The sequence below is a fragment of the Aquarana catesbeiana genome, linkage group LG05 (genome assembly GCF_042186555.1).
Source record: "Aquarana catesbeiana isolate 2022-GZ linkage group LG05, ASM4218655v1, whole genome shotgun sequence".
In the NCBI taxonomy this organism is placed as follows: Eukaryota; Metazoa; Chordata; class Amphibia; order Anura; family Ranidae; genus Aquarana; species Aquarana catesbeiana.
In genome coordinates this window covers 641,471,445-641,490,781 of record NC_133328.1, presented here as the reverse complement: position 1 = coordinate 641,490,781, position 19,337 = coordinate 641,471,445, and the positions used below count along the sequence as shown (strand labels likewise).

At 47.7% G+C, this 19,337-nt stretch overlaps 1 protein-coding gene across 1 annotated transcript in view; it reads left to right on the top strand.

The window, feature by feature from the left end:
• Nucleotides 1-19,337, top strand: part of PTH1R (parathyroid hormone 1 receptor) — a 438,047-nt gene that overhangs the window by 370,339 nt on the left and 48,371 nt on the right. Inside the window, exon 7 of the mRNA XM_073632443.1 lies at nucleotides 1,417-1,570. Coding sequence (XP_073488544.1) covers nucleotides 1,417-1,570 — 154 coding nt within the window. The remainder of the gene's footprint in view (nucleotides 1-1,416; nucleotides 1,571-19,337) is intronic.

The following is a 19,337-nucleotide window of genomic DNA, read 5'->3' as shown; positions in this document are numbered from 1 at the left end:
TTTGAAATGGGGGGAAACTCCATATTAATGATCATGGTATTAAAACAGTGGGCAGTGCCAAATTAATAGCCATGGTTTTGTAATGGGGCAGTTCTGTATTAATAGTTTATACTGTATTAATGGCTATGGTTTTGGAATAGGGGAGAAGACCCATGGTCTTGGAATGGGTGAAAACGCAATATTAATGTACATGGTTTTGGAATGGAAGGTCCAACAAGCTCATATAGGTATGATCAGGTCAGATTTCCCAAACCTTTGGTCCTATAGTGTAGCTGTGTGCCCCTCTGTACACCTGTATAGTAGGGGCAGCGGGGCAGCATGTAGAGGAACCAATCCCCTCCATTTTCCTCCAGCAGCCTCTGATAGGTGGAGGGGATCGGTTCCTCTACATGCCACCCCGCCTATCCACCCCCTGCTGTGATCAGGCTCCTGTGTGATCCCCTGCCTCCCCTCATCCCCCGATTCGCTGTCGGGTTTCATCCTCCTTCTCCCGTCGGCTGCTGTGGGGGATCTGCCAAGATGGAGATTGTGGAATGGCCGATAAATGTGTAATTTACCGGCCCCTTCCTTGTCTTAATGAATAGGGTCAGTGATCTGTACTGATCGCTAACTCTGTTCATTCATAATGGAGGCATAGTAAACTGTGTTTACTATGCTTCTGTTTATGAATAAACAGGAAGCCTCTGTACAAAGCTATTCTTGTCTATTCATTCAGTGCAGCTGAGGCTGCAGAGAAGAAGATTGAGGGTTGTGTCCTCAATCTCCTTTCTCTGTTTCAAAGTTGAAACATCAGAGGTCTGTTTAAACCCCTGATATCTCAACAAAGCCCCCCAATGGCTTAATTGTAAAAATAAATTAAAAAATAAATAAATAAATAAAATAAAATGGAAAAAAATAATAAAAAATAAAATGAAAAACTATTGACAACAATGGCGGAACTACCAAGGTCGCACTTGCAACCGGGCCCGGCATTCTGCCAGGGTCAGGGGGGCTCTTTATGGTTTTTTGCACCAGTGCCCTGAAGAAGAATTGTAAATTTGAACCCCTTTAGACAGGATGTTTACAGATTCATTCTTCCATCCAGTGTGGTAATAACACTCAGTTACTGTTTTTGGTTAGAAAATAGCCATGTCTCCTCTCACTTAGCTCTGTACATTGATTTATTTCATTTTACATAGAAAAACAAGAGTGGTCCTTCACATCTGCTTCAATTTTTTTAAACTTATACATGCTTTTCTTTTTATAGCATAGACCTATGTTTGTTTCAAGCATGTCTGAATTTCCTTCCTGTTGACTGACTCCCTACCTCTGTTGGAAGTCTATTCCAACCATCAACTACTCATTCTGTAAAATAATACTATCTGCGGTTAGTTTTCTCTGCTACATAATAACAGTTCCTTTATTCGTCTCCCTCAGGTGGGCTGTAAGGTGGCTGTCACTTTCTTCCTATACTTCCTGGCCACAAACTACTACTGGATCCTCGTGGAGGGACTCTACCTGCATTGCCTCATATTTATGGCTTTTTTCTCCGATAAGAAATATCTCTGGGGATTCACCCTTTTTGGTTGGGGTGAGTTATTATTATTTTTAAAAAAAGCGAAGCTTTCTGATAGAAATGTGGAAGGTTGTCCTGACCCATCGAGGCTTGGACTCCAATAGACCTGAGGCTATGCTGTGGTATCTGGCACCAAGCCATAAGTAGCAGATCACTGCCTCTGCTGGGTTGAATTCTTTCTGGTGCCATCTCTTCTCCAGGTAAGTGGCGCATCCACATGATGTAAAAGAAAATGTGATTTCGTCAGACCAGGCCACCTTCTTCCATTTCTCTGTGGTCCAGTTCTGATATTCACATCCCAATTGTTGCAACTTTTGACTCTGAGGACACGGGTCAGCAAGGGATCCCTGACCGGTCTGTGGCTATGAAGTCCCATACAAACTGTGATGCTCTGTGTGTTCTGACACCTTTCTATCAGAACCAGCATTACTTTTTCAGCTATTTGAGCTCCAGTAGCTCTTGGATCAGACTACACAGGCCAGCCTTCCCTCCCCACCTCCATCAATGAGCCTTCCCTCCCCACCTCCATCAATGACCCTTCCCTCCCCATCTCCATCAATGAGCCTTCCCTCCCCACCTCCATCAATGAGCCTTCTCTCCCCACCTCCATCAATGAGCCTTCCCACCCCACCTTCATCAATGAGCCTTCCCTCCCCACCTCCATCAATGAGCCTTCCCTCCCCACCTCCATCAATGAGCCTTACCTCCCCACCCCCATCAATGAGCCTTCCCTCCCCACCTTCATCAATGAGCCTTCCATCCTCACCTCCATCAATGAGCCTTCCCTCCCCACCTCCATCAATGAGCCTTCCCTCCCCACCCCCATCAATGAGCCTTCCCTCCCCACCTCCATCAATGAGCCTTCCCTCCCCACCCCCATTAATGAGCCTTCCCTCCCCACCTTCATCAATGAGCCTTCCCTCCCCCCACCTCCATCAATGAGCTTTCCCTCCCCACCTCCATCAATGAGCCTTCCCTCCCCACCCCCATCAATGAGCCTTCCCTCCCCACCTCCATCAATGAGCCTTCCCTCCCCACCCCCATTAATGAGCCTTCCCTCCCCACCTTCATCAATGAGCCTTCCATCCTCACCTCCATCAATGAGCCTTCCCTCCCCACCTCCATCAATGAGCCTTCCCTCCCCACCCCCATCAATGAGCCTTCCCTCCCCACCTCCATCAATGAGCCTTCCCTCTCCACCTTCATCAATGTGCCTTCCCTCCCCACCTCAATCAATGAGCCTTCCCTCCCCCACCTCCATCAATGACCCTTCCCTCCCCACCTCCATCAATGACCCTTCCCTCCTCACCTCCATCAATGAGCCTTCCCTCCCCACCTCTATCAATGAGACTTCCCTCTCCACCTCTAACAATGAGCCCCACCCCCAGCAATGAGCCTTCCCTCCCCATCTCCATCAGTGAGCCTTCCCCCCCCCCCACCCCCCATCAATGAGCCTTCCCTTCCCACCCCCCATCAATGAGCCTTCCCTCCCCACCTCCATCAATTAGCCTTGGCTGCCCATGACCCTATCTCCGGTTTTCCTTCCTTGGACAACTTGTGGTCAGTACTGACCACTACAGGCCGGGAACATCCCACAAGAGCTGCAGTATTGGAGGCTCTCTGACTCAGTCATCTAGACCAGTGTTTCTCAACTCCAGTCCTCAAGGTACCCCAACAGGTAATTTTTTCAGGATTTCCCCACAGCTGTGGTAATTGCTAAGGCAGTGAAACTGATCTAATCACCTGTGCATAATAATGGAAAGCCTGAAAACATGACCTGTCGGGGCACCTTGAGGACTGGAGTTGAGAAACACTGGTCTAGACATTACAATTTTCCTCTTGTCAAAGCCGCTCAAATGCTTACACTTGCCCATTTTTTCTGCTTTCAACAAATAAACTTCAGGGACAACATGTTTACTTGCTGATGCCATTGTAATGAGATAATCAATGTTAATTACTTGGTCATAATGTTATGGCTGATTGGTGTATATACAGTGCCTTGAAAAAGTATTCATTGAACTTTTCCACATGTTAAAACTAAAATGTATTTTATTGGTATTTTATGTGATAGACCGACACAAAGTGGCTCATAATTGTGAATTGGAAGGAAAATGATAAATGGTTTTCAACATTTTTTACAAATAAATATGTGAAAAGTGTGGGGGGGGGGTACATTTGTATTCAGCCCCCTTTACTCCGATACCCCTAACTAAAATCTAGTGAAACCAATTGCCTTCAGAAGTCACCTAATTAGTAAATAGAGTCCACCTGTGTAAAATTTAATCTCAGTATAAATACAGCGGTTCTGTGAAGCCCTCAGAGGTTTGTTAGAGAACCTTAGTGAACAAACAGCATCATGAAGGTCAAGGAACACACCAGACAGGTCAGTGATATGGTTGTGGAGAAGTATAAAGCAGGGTTAGGTTATAAAAAAATCTCCCTTATAGCTTTGAACATCTCACGGAGCTCTGTTCAATCCATCATCGGAAAATGGAAAGAGTATGGCACAACTGCAAACCTACCAAGACATGGCCGTCCACCTAAACTGACCGACCGGGCAAGGAGAGCATTCATCAGAGAAGAGCCAAGAGGTCCATGGTAACTCTGGAGGAGCTGCAGAGATCCACAGCTCAGGTGGGAGAATCTGTCCACAGGACAACTATTAGTCGTGCTCTCCACAAATCTGCCCTTTATGGAAGAGTGACAAGAAGAAAGACATTGGTGAAAGAAAGTCATAAGAAGTCCCGATTGCAGTTTACGAGAAGCCATGTGGGGGACACAGCAAACATGTGGAAGAAGGTGCTCTGGTCAGATGAGACCAAAATTCAACTTTTTTGCCTAAAAACAGAATGCTATGTGTGGCGGAAAACTAACACTGCTCATCACCCTGAACACACCATCCCCACCGTGAAACATGGTGGTGGCAGCATCATGTGGTGGGCATGCTTTTCTTCAGCAGGGACAGGAAAGCTGGTCAGAGTTGATGGGAAGATGGATGGAGCCAAATACAGGACAATCTTAGAAGAAAACCTGTTAGAGTCGGCAAAAGACTTGAGACCGGGGCGGAGGTTCACCTTCCAGCAGGACAACGACCCTAAACATACAGCCAGAGCTACAATGCCACCCCCCCACACACACACACACACACACACACAGACATCGTTCCCGTTTCTTGTCCCCCTCACATTACTGTCCTTAGCTCCAATTACTGTCCTCAGCCCTCGCTGATACTGTCCTCAGCTTCCCCCCTCACATTACTATCCTCATCCCCCACTTCATATGCCCCTTCCTGTCCTACTTTACACAGACAGGGTGGGGGGCCGGAGGCACAGCAGGTCTGGACAGAGGGTGGAGGCTGTAAACTAGTGCTTGGTTGCTAGGATTGCCCTGCATCCTAACAACCAATAAACTGTTTGTTAACTCGGCAGCCCCTGCCCTCCATCCAGAGCTGTCCTTCCTCCTGCGGCCGGCTCTGAAAATGGCAGCGATAGCTGTGACGGCTCTGGGCAGAACGGCTCCTAAATGGTGGGACCCTGGTGGTCCAGATGGGACATTGACTCGGTCTAGATGCGGACTTAGTCCTGAGCACTTCCTGGTTGGGAGGAGACTCCTCTTGGCTTGACAGAGAGGCAGAAGAGCCTTGAAACATGCAGCCATGCACCCAGGATGTCCCCCAGCATCTGATATCATCCCTTGGGTTCTTCTGGAGTCCCCTCCTGACCAGGAAAAGCTCTGAGCTTCCTATGCACTACCCAGCTGGTGGCAATACTACACAGTCCCTGGACTGGATGCCCCTGCTACAGGGTTTCCTGGATGTCCTTATGCTCTACATGCCTCTGCAAACTTACTTCTTGTAAGCTGCCAATTAGTTTTCATCATAAAATAAATGGTTGAATGCTGGCGCGCTCTGCTTTGTGTGTTTATTGACCCATGCTTGTCGATACCTGTTACCGACACATCAAAACACATACAACATGCATTTTGATACAATGCCCTTGACTTCTATTAACCTCCCAAAACACAGAAAAAAAATGGCCATTTTTCAAAAAGAACTGCAATGCAGAGATGGGTACAGACGCTTTTTTTGTTATGGGAATGTTGGGCGCAAGCGTTTTAGCGTGCTGCAATGCGTGCATTAAAATGCATCTGTGTAAATGGGCCCTAAATGAAAGTTGTTGCTTTCTTTGTCCCCATTGGGAAAACATAAAAAAAAAAAAAAAATCCCACATGAAATATCTCTAGACACGGACGTTATAATTTCTGATCTCCCGGACGCGCTCTATACATGTCTTTACTTATCAGCGATTGTTATTCTCCATTTTCTCGGTATGACAGGTGCCTGGTTACTTGCCTGAATGCGTCTTGGTTATCTTCCACGGCATGTCACGAAACGAGGAATTTGATAACTGCGGCGGATATGGCGTCCTTTTCCCCCTGTAGATACGTGATAATGAGATGTGCAGCTAAAGAAAAAAGAAAAAAATTTTCACGTTGGCGTTAGGCCACCCGCTGGCCCTCCCTGGAAGCCGGTCAGACGTTGTCAGCCTTGTAATACATGCAGTTTGGTTTAAATTGAGACGCGTGTGACAAGGCCGGTCTCGTACAGAGGCGCTCGAATCCTGTTTAGCTGCCCCTGGTGGGAACAATACGGGAAGCGGGACGCGGCCGGGGATGGAGGTCTCGTTAGTCATGACAGGTGGACGTGTAATTGGGAGCCAGGAATGTGTCACCTGTCTTATGTTGTGATGAACATGATGTCATCATGGCGTGATGGCTGCCGGCTCTGATAGCGACATAATAAGGCTCATCGCTCCCCCATTAGATGTTGTTTCTCTTCTTCTTGGAAGGGTTGTCAGAGGGCTCATCACTCGTGTAACACGGATGGATGAACTTTCCTTGAAATACTATCTGGAAATTACATGGAGAGCTCATCCGATACCTAGATCTCATCTTCTCTATGAATTTTTTTTTTTTTTTCAGGTAGCAATTGGCTGTCTTGTAAAAATGTAAAAATGATCTGGGCAGCTTTACAGCCTTTTACAGATCACTTTTACGGTTCCTGGGTTCTCACATTCCTCCAGGGAGCCTGGGAACTGAGGTAAATGGCTGGGACAGCTTCCCACAGAGGAGATGGAGGAACATCCCATCCCAGGAGATGGAGGAACTTCCCTCATCTCCTCTCCCCCATCTCTTGCTAAACTTCTATCCTGGCGTCCATGCCATACCAATGAGCCTGTTTTTAGCCATGAAAAGGTGAGTGGCCCGTGCGTGGGGGGCAGGGGGCTCAGGGGGCTATCTGCTGCCATAACAACGGTATTTAACGTCAAAGTGGCTAAGTATAACTGTGACGGCTGGTCCTTAAGTACCGTATATACTCGAGTGTAAGCCTGGTAAGCTCTTCTGAGCAGGGCCTTCTTAATCCCCTTGTATTTTATTGTATTATAACTGTATTGTCTCCCTTTTATATTGTAAAGCCCTGCGTAAACTGTTGGCGCTATATAAATCCTGTATAATAATAATAATAATAAGCCGAGTTTTTCAGCACATTTTTTTGTGCTGAAAATGCCCCCCTCGGCTTATACTCGAGTCAAGCACTTTTCTGCAGCAGAAAATAACATTTTCCGAACCTACTTTGGGGCCTGGTATCTCGGGGCCGCTTGGTGCTAGGAACCCTTGGTGTGCAAACCCAGTGGAACTAGCACTACAACATATCCAAAGCTGGGGTTCCTAGCACCAAGTGGCCCCGAGATACGGGGCCCCAAAGTCGGTTCAGAAAATGTCATTCTCTGCTGCAGAAAAGTGCTTGACATTTTCCAAACTGACTTTTGGGGCCCCGTATCTCGGAACCCCAGCTTTGGATATGTGGTAGTGCTATTTCCACTGGGTTTGCACACCCAATTTGGGGTTCCTAGTACCAAGTGGCCCTCGAGATATGGGGCCCCAAAGTCGGTCAACTGTGTCCATCTGCAGCAATGTCATTTCAGGACCCTTTGGGTCCAGAGACCCCAAATTTTGGCTGCAGCTGGGGGGCATCTAGGAACCCTTAACTACTGAGTTTGAAGTTACCTATGGGACCTATGGCTGCAAATGGGCACAGTGAGGCTGCAAATGGGCATTGTTGACCCTCTTTTCCACTTACAGTAGTTGCGGATTTCTCTCCCTAGGCTTATACTCGAGTCAATAAGTTTTCCCAGTTTTTTGTGGTAAAATTAGGTGCCTCGGCTTATATTCGGGACTGCTTATACTCGAGTATATATGGTAGTTAATAAATTGTTGGTCTTACTACACTTAGAAGCGCTTTTCCTTTGTTCTTGTTTGCTGTGTGCCATAGAGTCTGCATCTGCTCCTGGATCAGCTAGTGATGGACCTTATGGACTCTCTTATATCATTTTAGCAATATATGATGGATATGAAAAGTCTATACAAACCTGTCATTTGGGTATAGTGTTGCATGAGCTTGATAAATATTCTAGGGAGAGAAAGAGGCAGACAATAACAATAATAACAATAACAATAATAAATAAAAGTGTCAAGAAGTGCAGGGAACACCAGAACGGCAATCAAAAGAGGCCTTGGACAGGGCTTGCAAAGGATGCAGTGGGTGACATGTGGGGACGTGCCAGTTAGAACAATGTAGCCATTAGACATGTGCGATTCGTATCGTACGAATCGGAAAATCGTACGAAATTCCGAAAATTCGTACATTTGTAAGGATCCGAAATACAAATTTTTTATGCATACGAATTTTGTACCAAATACGAAATTTCGTTTACGAACTTCGGATAAATTTATCATAACGAACTTTCGTTATTGTTACGAAAAGTTAACAAAACTAAAAGTTAAAAACCCCAGGAAAGTCAGCACAGCACAGGGATGGTGGGAGCCCCTCATTTCGTTATTGTTACGAAAATGCTACGAACCTAACGAAAATTCGTAATTCGTATGAATCCGAATTGAATTTCGGACACGAATTACGAATCCATTTTAATACGAAACGGAACGAAACAAATTTATTGACGGCGCACATGTCTAGTAGCCATGTATCAATATAAATGCACCAGAAATGTAGTAAAGGTGCATAGCCTAAAAAGAAATAGGCAAGAAAAGAAGAAAAGCATAACTATGATTAATAGGACAACTCACACCATAGGGAAGTGATAGTATGTAGTCAGGTGTAGAGATCCTGACAAGGCCTACCTTGTTAAAAAAGTATAAGTAGCAACAAACTAGGTAGATGTTATATAGCTATAATCTTTTACTTGAGGCGGGAGCTGTGCTTAGCAGCAAACAAGCCACCTGAGTAGTATATAAATATAATATAACAGTAAGAATGGCTTAATAAAACAATGGTTTTCAAAAAAAGCTAAAGAACAATAAAAAGGTAGTCTCACCAATGGCGTCCCTGGGGGGGGGGGGGGCAGAGGGGGCCCTGACCCCCCCCCCCAACATTATGCTGTGCCCCATCATGTGCCCCCCCCCCCCCAATAAAAGAGAAAAATGTGTATTTTTTTTTTTACAAAAAGGCAATGTCTAAGAGGGAGAGTATCCCCAGTCAGCTCCTGCAGGTGATTCATCCCCCCTCCCTCTGCTCGCTGACACTGCATAATGTGAGCGCTCACACAACCACGGCCGCCCGATCTGCTCCTTCCCCTGCATCCTCATTGGCAGGGAGAAAAGCGAGTTGCAGGAAGGACTCCACCAGGACTCTCAGTTACTGAAAAAACAGACTGATTTCTCCCATCCTTAGGACAGGAGAACCAGCCTGTACATTCCAAGAGATGCCAGACCAGCGCTGTCAATAGCAGGGGCAGGACAGCAAGAGGAGGCTGGGGAACCCCACAGTGGCAGAACACCAGGGCCCGGAGGCAAGACAACCTTTGCAACCCTGATAGTTCACCCACAGCTTTGGACCCTTATATTTTCTTGGTATGCTGGTGACATATATCTCTTGTTTTCTGCCACCCTGGGGGGCCCCAATACAGTAGGAAGGGAGCTCACTGCAGAACATGTGAAAGGGCTGTTGTGGGATCATAGTAAAGGGCCCCAGGAGATTATATATATATAATTGAATTTATTATAGTTGCCCCCTTACTTTTGTCCCTGTCCCCCCATGTGCCCCCCTAAATATGAAAGCTGGAGACGCCACTGAGTCTCACCTGTTAATTATAGGAGGTATATACAGGGCAAGCCAAGGTCCAAAGGTTAAACCCATATTAGATCCAAAATGATAGATATCATGAAAGGGTAATTTAAGTTGTAATAAGTCAGCACAGTGAGCACAAAGGCTTCAGTTCCACACCATCTAAAAAGATAGGAGTAGCGCCAATAAGTCATTTGAGAATAATAGCATTAACTGTAATAGTTAGGTAAGAAGCCAAAAGTAAATACCAAGCTGGATAAAACAGAGTTTACTATGCGTCAGTTATGAATGAACAGAGAATGGACTGACTCTGTACATTCAGAAAAGGAAGAGGCCGGTAAATGACACATTTACCGACCCCTTCCCCGCTCTCCATCCTGACACATCCCTCAGCAGAAGCCGGCAGGAGAGGTTAGGGGGGAACCCAGCACAGCTGTAGGGGATGGGGGGCAGGAGAGAGCACAGGGGACTGGAGAGCACATGGGGGCAGCAGAAAAAATTTGGACAGGAGTGGCAGCAGAGGTGGCTGCATATGGAAAAGGCTGATCCCCTCCATTTTCCTCCTGCTGCCGATGAATGCCTGCTTCTCCTCCTCTCCCTCCCCTCCCACAGGCATACATCGGTTGCAGGAGGTAAATGGAGGGGATCAGTTTTTCTATATGCAGCCCCCCCCCCACCCCCCACCCTCCCGCTGCCTGCTTCTCCTCCTCTCCCTCCCCTCTCGCAGGGATTCAGCGGCTGCAGGAAGCAAATAGAGAATAGAGGGAACTCGATATGCTGCCGCTCCTCCTATCCAGGTGTACAGAGGGGCTGTACGGCCCCTGCAACATGGGACCCAATGCGTGGCAATTGCGACCCCCTACAGTTATGGCCCTGCTTGTTATGCCCTTCCATCTATAGGATGGAGAGAGGAAGGCAATGAAATGAGCCAGCATTCTTTTACAAAATGGTGCATTGCACAGTAATGTGGTGAGGATGCGGTAGCTTTTGAGGATGTTTTTGGCAAAAGCCAGTAAAGATGAACAAACCCTTTAGGTTTGGCAACCTGATGACTCAGCTCAGTATAGACATAATGTAGCACCCTATAGTTTAGGCAGGGAGCTCCTCACAAGTCTACTTGCCAGGAATAGTTATCCTGGTTGATTGCTGGAGATATATTTTAAGTTTGGCCTGGTTGAACTTTTCTCTTCTACCACTAGGTGGCCGGGTACTTGGTGGTACTAGATATGAGAAGGGCAATGCAAGGTCAGATTATGGGTATATGGGGCATCTCCGCCAATAGGCAGGGGTTTTCTTAGATCCCTTGGCCTGCTGAGAGAACCTATATATTTGGGTTGAGTCAGGTTATCAGTGTTCTGTGCTACCTGGATGGCTGTCTGGGTGGACGTGTGTTGTATTGCCCGGGCTGCTAGGCTGGAGTTTGGGCCTATCCCGGGCACATCTGGCTTCTAGGCTGTCTGAGGGCCTATCCAGAAGCAAGAGAGCAGCGTAGGGTTGGGATTGCGGCTTGCAGTCCAACCAGAAGTGACGGTTCTGCCGGCCAGAGATAGAGGGTAAGCTGTCGCCAGTAAGAGACCATCCGCCTAATTACCGGGGACCACAGTGAGTAACTGAAGCAAGTACCGGAGCAGTATTCTCACCAACCGGGGACGGTGAAGAATCGGGAAACTTCAGTGGGAATCAAGCCAGGGACCCAACCAGCGGAGGTGAAGGTTGCAGAGCAGCCTTGTGAGTCAAGCCAGGGACCGAGCAGGCCAGCGGGATGAAGCTTAATTGGTATCTTGGGTGCCAAGCTAGGGACTCAGCCAGTGGAGGTGACGCATGCAGAGGAGCCTTGTGAGTCAAGCCAGGGTCCGAGCAGGCCAGCGGAATGAAGCTTAATTGGTATCTTGGGTGCCAAGCTAGGGACCCAGCCAGTGGAGGTGACGCATGCAGAGGAGCCTTGTGAGTCAAGCCAGGGACCGAGCAGGCCAGTGGGGTGAATCTTGAGAAGTATCTGGACTGCCAAGCTAGGGACCCAGCAGAGAAGCGGGGGTGACGCTTGAGGAAGATACTACAGTGAAGATTGGAAGATCTTATATTCAGTGACAGTGAATCGTCTAGTCTAGTGAGAGAGACTGGAAGCTGAGTGGGCTGAAGAACCACAAGAGGTGATTGTAGTGAAAGTGAAGGAACTGTTACGTTTGTGTTAGGAACTGTTAAAGACGGTTGCCATAGGAGACAGCATTCCTGCACATGCAGATGTGGCGTCTTGCTGGATGCCTTTCCCTGCATGGCTGTCCTCCTGTTGAAGTCTCAGAGTCTGCCAATTAATCTTGCAACTACCTAAGGGTGTCCTGGCCCTAACCCTCTCTCCCCCCAAAAGTTTGTTCAGAGAAATAAACTTTCTTTTTCATTCAAGAAGTGTCTTGCGCCCAATAACTTTAACTACTCTGCGCCCACCATGCCTCACAACCCACCATATACAGAAGAATGTCATCTATCCTTGACCCCTGGAGGTCCTCATTAGATCAAAGGAGCCTGGGACCTTGCTACAATCTCTTGCAATCATTTGACAGCGCCAATAAAGTAATACATTTCGCTCCATTGGGAATGGTCGCCATCGCTATTTAACAAACGCCATATCAATAGAAGAGTTTTATAATATCTTTAGCAAAAAAAAAAAAATAATTTCTGTTCCCCTTTCTTGGTTTGTGATTCTTTCGTGTCACCCTTGGTGATGAAAATTTGGGCGATGTCTCCGGCTTGTGGAACCTGCATTGTACACACTGTGTGTGTCACTCAAACTTGCACAGCGCATACAATGTGGATGCTAAAAGCCGGCACCACCAGCGGAGCCTTGGGGAGATGATATGGAGGGGGGGGGGCTACATTCATCAGTATTTGTATTCCTGCAATGTCTGATAGACGCATTGTATCAGCATCCATTATAATCTCAGAGGAAAGAGTGGTGGACATGTAACAGGTGAACTTAGCTACATTGCCTTGAATAAGTATTCATACCCCTTGAACTTTTCCGCATTTTGTCATGTTACAACCAAAAATGTAAACGTATTTTAGTGGGATTTTAATAATAGTGGCAATCAACGACTTATAGTGGAACTGCAATATTGCAGTGGCCAATCAGACACTAACTGACACTTTTTTTGGGAACCAGTGACACTAACGCAGTGATTAGTGCTACAAATGTGCACTGTCACTGTACTAATGACACTGGCTGGGGTTAAAAATCAGGGGCGATCAAAGGGTTAAATGTGTGCCTAGCTGGTGTTTTCGTACTGTGGGGGAGGTGCTTGTACTAGAAGAAGACATGGATCCATGTCTCAGCTTTGCAGGAACACAGGATCCATGCCTTCCCTACTGACAGAACAGCAATCTGCCTTGTTTGCATAGGCAGACTGCAATTCTGCCTGTGTAACGAATGATCGGCAGGTGCCGGCGGACATCAGGTCCGTGGAACCCGCCCATCGGCTCCCGCTATGAATATTCACAGCAGGAGCGAGCCGGCGGCGGCGTGCACTCGCTCCCGATACCCAGAAGTGCAGGATCACATATATATATATATATACATGATCCTGCACGCGGCGGCTGCCCTGTAGCAGTAAAACTGTTATTCGATCTTATGCACGTGCAGTGGGGAGCCAGCTGTAATTCTTTAGGAAATCACAGCCAGCTCCCAAATCCAAGATGGCGGCGCTAGAAATCTGCAGCCCTGAGAAGAATTGACTGTAGGGAAGACAGTGCTGGATTCCATGGACTGGTAAGTGTCTGTTTCTTAAATGTCAACACCTACAGTATTTGTAGCTGCTGAATTTCAATCTCCAAACACCCGGCTGAAGTCCGTGCTTTAAAAAGATACACACTGCCACCTCTAGGATACAGTGTTCATGTAACAGTGAGGGGTCAGGCTCAGTGACTAGTAGCTATAGAAGTGGCTCCAACCGACCAAATGGATAAGTGAACAAGCAGGTCATCCTGACAGATGACACGATCTCACCAGAGGTGCAGGATCTAAGCATTAACCAGTATTCTCCAGAGCTCCTGATGGTGGAGATGGGATTTGCTGCGTATTAGTACCAGTTCGTTGTCCTTAGGAGCCCGCCCCACCAGGAGGTGCCAGGATCCAGTAGCAGATAAAGCAGGTAGGGATCAAGCAGAAGTGTAGTCAGTAGACAAACCAAAGGTCAGCAAAAAAGTGGTTGCATGTTGGGAATCAAGCAAAAGCAAAGTTGAGGAACAGGCCAAATGTCGGTAATGAGTGGTAGCAAAGATGCGGAAGGCAGCAGGAGTGACAAGAGCGAGATATTGGCTGGAGAGAGAACAATAATCTTGCAAACAGGAAGTACAAAGGCATGGCCAAAATAGGAAGTTCATGGGAGGAGCAAAGAGTTTGTGAGAAATAGGACACAAGGCAGGATTGTCTAAGCAATCAGGCAGGGAACTGTCCAGCATCTCAGGTGGCTCAGCAAGAAGAGCTACTGCCGGACACAGTAGAGGCCCTAGGTTCAGGTCCAGACCATGACAGTTCATCTGCAGGTGGGGGTCTTATTTGTTGAAGGAAGCCTTCAGATTGTATATGATAACTAGGTTATAGCGGATATAGTGATCTCACTCCCTGGTGTGTCCCCATCTTGGACACTAGGGCAGGTAACCATGACATGACCTGTTAGCAAACAATGGGGATCCCTTGGCAGAGTTGGAAGGGACTTCAACCATTTGTCTCCCAGGGTAATATTTTTTTTCACGCATATTAAAACCTGCATCTTTTGCTTCAAATTATTATGATACTGTAGATACCAAACATGTCATGCCTAAAAACAGAGCGTTCATGGTAATACATTACATGTGTGGCACAATTTATGCTTGCATACTGTACACTTGCGCATCCTACTGTGTGTATTTGCATTGAGGTGTGTACAGGGGTGAGGAGGCGGGTACTTTTAAAAATATTTTTATTGGTTTTATTACATCTCTTTTTCACTTTTTTTTTTTCATTTAACTTTATTGCTATCTCATAGTGTGATTGACAGCACTTGTCCCTGGTCAGTAGGCATGGGAGGGGCGTGTCTGTGCGGATATCTTACATACATAACTTACTAAGCTGCAGCTCCTCCACATCAAGTCCCAGCATGTGCATAGGCAGTCTTTAAACTACTGTATAAAGACTTTGACTTCCTCCTTCTGCTGCTGGGACTTGTAGTTCCTTACGGCACTTCTCATCCACAGAGTGTACCTGTGGCTGTTGAAGGAATATGTGCACAGCAGATGGGGGGGACAGCAGAGTTTGGGCCAGGCTCTCTGCCCATCTGAATGCGTGAACCTGGCCAAGGAGAGGAGGTACGAGAGTACAATGGACACAGAGCTAAACCATTGTACAAGAGAGGGAAAAAAAGCCTATAGCTAAGGTGTGTGCTTTACCTACCCATAGGAATGCCAATAAATTGGGCTTCAGCATGGGGTGGAGCTATAGCAAGCAGAAACAGAAATACGAATGTGGTTTTATTTCGCAACCACAGCACGGATCGGAATGGGACCAAATGCTACTTGACCTTGATCCCCTGGGCGATTCAACAACCTGATTTATGTTGTGGTGATAATTCTTCTTTAAATCAAATTGGAGAAACGGTCTTGTGACAAACGGTACACAAGTTCATTTTTCATTAACTGAACCTCCATAACATGCTTTGTTTGTTTTTACAAAAACATCAGAAATCTATATATATATAAAATATATAGAATGGGATAAAACCCTGATGATTTCCTCTAAGCTGGTCTGTCCCTAGATATCTGAATAGGAAGTAAAATAAAGTTGACATTGACATCTTGTGAAGTCATACTGGTACCTAATAGGACTGGTGATGATGATGATTTGGACCATCTGGCAAAAGGAGATATAAGCACATGTTGGAGGGGGGGGGTCTGTAATTGGAATCAGATTAGGAAGCTCTGAGTCACTCTGTAATAGTCTCTGTATGCCATAAGGCTGTAGCTATCGGCAAAGTTTAGCTGTGCTCCCTGTTGGTCAGTGCTCATGGCTTAAAATCACATTTTTGAAGTCATACTGGTACCTAATAGCTTCTTGGCCTTTTTAGAGATCAAGTGTAGGATCCGTTCTTATCAGTGTCCAATAGGCAGAGTCCTGGGGGTGGAAATACTCGCTTAGTGCCACACCACTCATTAGGGGAAGTGCATCCAAAAAAACATAGTATATATAAAAAAAACACCAGGATAGAGCACCTCAAAGGCTACTATAGCGGTATAAATATAATTTATTGGACATCAAAAATACAATTACAGTACAAACCCATTGACCGTATCAGTCAGCTACCAAAAAGGGGACCCTATCACCTAAAATCCCCTCAAAAACCCCAGTCCTCCCCTCCACTGGCCGATGATAACCTCCAAAGGAACAAAAAAGGCTGATGGCCCAGAAAAATCCTGACCAGGCTAAAAAATACAGTCTGATGAAAATAGTTAAAAAAGAGAGAGCGTTTCATGCATGCATTAACAGTCCTGATCTGGTTGCACCAACAATGGATATTGAACTACCTGCTTCACAAGAATGATAGCCAGTAGCATCGCTATGGGGGGCGGGGGGGTGTGGCCCGCACCAGGTGACACCCGCCGGAGGGATGACACCGGGGCCGCCGCTACACAGTGCACTATATTGCTTGCACTTGCAGAGCTGCAGCGGAGCGGTGCGATGGAGGCTGCCTGTAACACTCCCCAGTCAGTGAAGCTAACCCTCGGGGATCTCCAATATCTCCTTCAGCCGGGGTTGGTGGACGGAGCTGGGGGTGTGGGTGCCTCCTCCACTCCTCCCACACTTCTTTACTCAGCTGATCCCGCAGCTGAAGGAGGAGAAAGAGGCGAGGACACAGCAGCCTCGAGTGTCTTCATCTGCAGCTATGTTATAAGGTACTGCAAACTGTCACTGCATAGATCCCTAACCTGCCCTGTACCACCCTAATCTGCCCTATATCACCCTATATCACCCCAACCTCCCCTGTATCACCCCAACCTGCCCTATATCACCCCATACTGCCCTATACCACCCTAACTTGCCCTATACCTCCCCAACCTGCCCTATACCACCCCAACCTGCCCTATACCACCCCAACCTGCCCTATACCACCTCAACCTGCCCTTTACCACCCCAGCCTGCCCTATACCACCCTAACCTGCCCTATACCACCCTAACCTGGCCTATATCACACCAAACTTCCCTATACCACCCAAACCTGCCCTAATTCACCCCAACCTGCCCTATACCACCCTAACCTGCCCTATACCACCCTAAACTGCCCTATATCACCCTAACCTGCCCTATACCACCCCAAACTGCCCTATACCACCCCAACCTGCCCTATACCACTCTAACCTGCCCTATACCACCCTAACCCGCCTTATACCACCCTATACTACCCTAACCTGCCACTACACCACCCTAGCCTGCCACTATACCACCTTATACTACCCTAACCTACCACTATACCACCCCAACCTTCCCTATACCACCCTAACCTGCCATTTTACCACCCTATACTATCATTTACAAGGACCAGTTTTGGGTGCGCCCCGTGACCATGCACTGCCTGCAGGGCACTGTGCAGGATACACGGGGTGACACCATGTTTTACCGCACCAGGTGACACCAACCCTAGTGATGCCACTGTGGATAGCTGGGACAATCCCTGTTATAAACAGCTCTGTGATGATTACAAGTGCAGCTGGAATGAGACTACGAAAGTGCAGAGTAAGGTAGGAACTGGCAGACCTATGCAACATGCAGGGGGTCCAGAGCTGTGGGGGAGGGGGCTGTGTAATGTGCAGGGGGTCCAGAGCTGTGGGGGGGCTATGTAATATGCAGGGGGCCCAGAGATGTGGGGGGGTGTAATCTGCAGGGGTCCAGAGCTGTGGGGGGGACTATGTAATGTGCAGGGGGTCCAAAACTGTGGTGGGAGTGTGTAATGTGCAGGGGGTCCAGAGCTGTGGGGGGCTGTGTAATGTGCAGGGGGTCCAGAGCTGTGGAGGGGGTGTGTAATGTGCTGTGGTCCAGAGCTGTGGGGGGCTATGTAATATGCAGGGGGACTGTGTAATATGCAGGGGGTCCAGAGCTGTGGAGGGCTGTGTAATGTGGAGGGGGTCCAGAGCTGTGGGGGGCTGTGTATTGTGCAGGGGTCCAGAGCTGCGGGGTGGGGGGTTGTGCAATGTAAAGGGGTCCGGAGGTGCAGGAGGTTGTGTAATGTAAAGGTATCCAGAGGGGCAGGGGGTTGTGTAATGTAAAGGAGTCCAGAGGTGCAGGGGGTTGTGTAATGTAAAGGATTCCAGAGGTGCAGGGGGTTGTGTAATGTAAAGGTGTCCAGAGGTGCAGGGGGTTGTGTAATATAAAGGTGTCCAGAAGTGCAGGGGGTTGTGTAATGTAAAGGAGTCCAGAGGTGCAGGGGGTTGTGTAATGTAAAGGTGTCCAGAGATGCAGGGTGCTTTGTACTGTAAAGGGGTCCAGAGATGCAGGGTGCTTTGTACTGTAAAGGGGTCCAATTGGTGCAGGGTGCTGTGTAATGTAAAGAAGTCCAGAGGTGCAGGGTGCTGTGTAATGTAAAGGGGTCCAGTGGTGCAGGGTGCTGTGTAATGTAAATGGGTCCAGAGGTGCAGGGGATTGTGTAATATAAAGGAGTCCAGAGGTGCAGGGGATTGTGTAATGTAAATGAGTCCAGAAGTGCAGGGGGTTGTGTAATGTAAAGGGGTCCAGAGATGCAGGGGGTTGTGTAATGTAAAGGGGTATAGAGGTGCAGGGTGCTGTGTAATGTAAAGGGGTCCAGAGGTGCAGGGTGCTGTGTAATGTAAAGGGGTCCAGAGGTGCAGGGTGCTGTGTCATGTAAAGGGGTCCAATTGGTGCAGGGTGCTGTGTAATGTAAAGAAGTCCAGAGGTGCAGGGGGTTGTGTAATGTAAAGGGGTCCAGAGGTGCAGGGTGCTGTGTAATGTAAAGGGGTCCAGAGGTGCAGGGTGCTGTGTAATGTAAAGGGGTCCAGTGGTGCAGGGTGCTGTGTAATGTAAATAGGTCCAGAGGTGCAGGGTGCTGTGTAATGTAAAGGGGTCCAGAGGTGCAGGGTGCTGTGTAATGTAAAGGGGTCCAGAGGTGCAGGGTGCTGTGTAATGTAAAGGGGTCCAGAGGTGCAGGGTGCTGTGTCATGTAAAGGGGTCCAATTGGTGCAGGGTGCTGTGTAATGTAAAGAAGTCCAGAGGTGCAGGGGGTTGTGTAATGTAAAGGGGTCCAGAGGTGCAGGGTGCTGTGTAATGTAAAGGGGTCCAGAGGTGCAGGGTGCTGTGTAATGTAAAGGGGTCCAGTGGTGCAGGGTGCTGTGTAATGTAAATGGGTCCAGTGGTGCAGGGTGCTGTGTAATGTAAAGGGGTCCAGAGGTGCAGGGTGCTGTGTAATGTAAAGGGGTCCAGAGGTGCAGGGTGCTGTGTAATGTAAAGGGGTCCAGTGGTGCAGGGTGCTGTGTAATGTAAATGGGTCCAGAGGTGCAGGGGATTGTGTAATATAAAGGAGTCCAGAGGTGCAGGGGGTTGTGTGATGTAAATGAGTCCAGAGGTGCAGGGGGTTGTGTAATGTAAAGGGGTCCAGAGGTGCAGGGGGT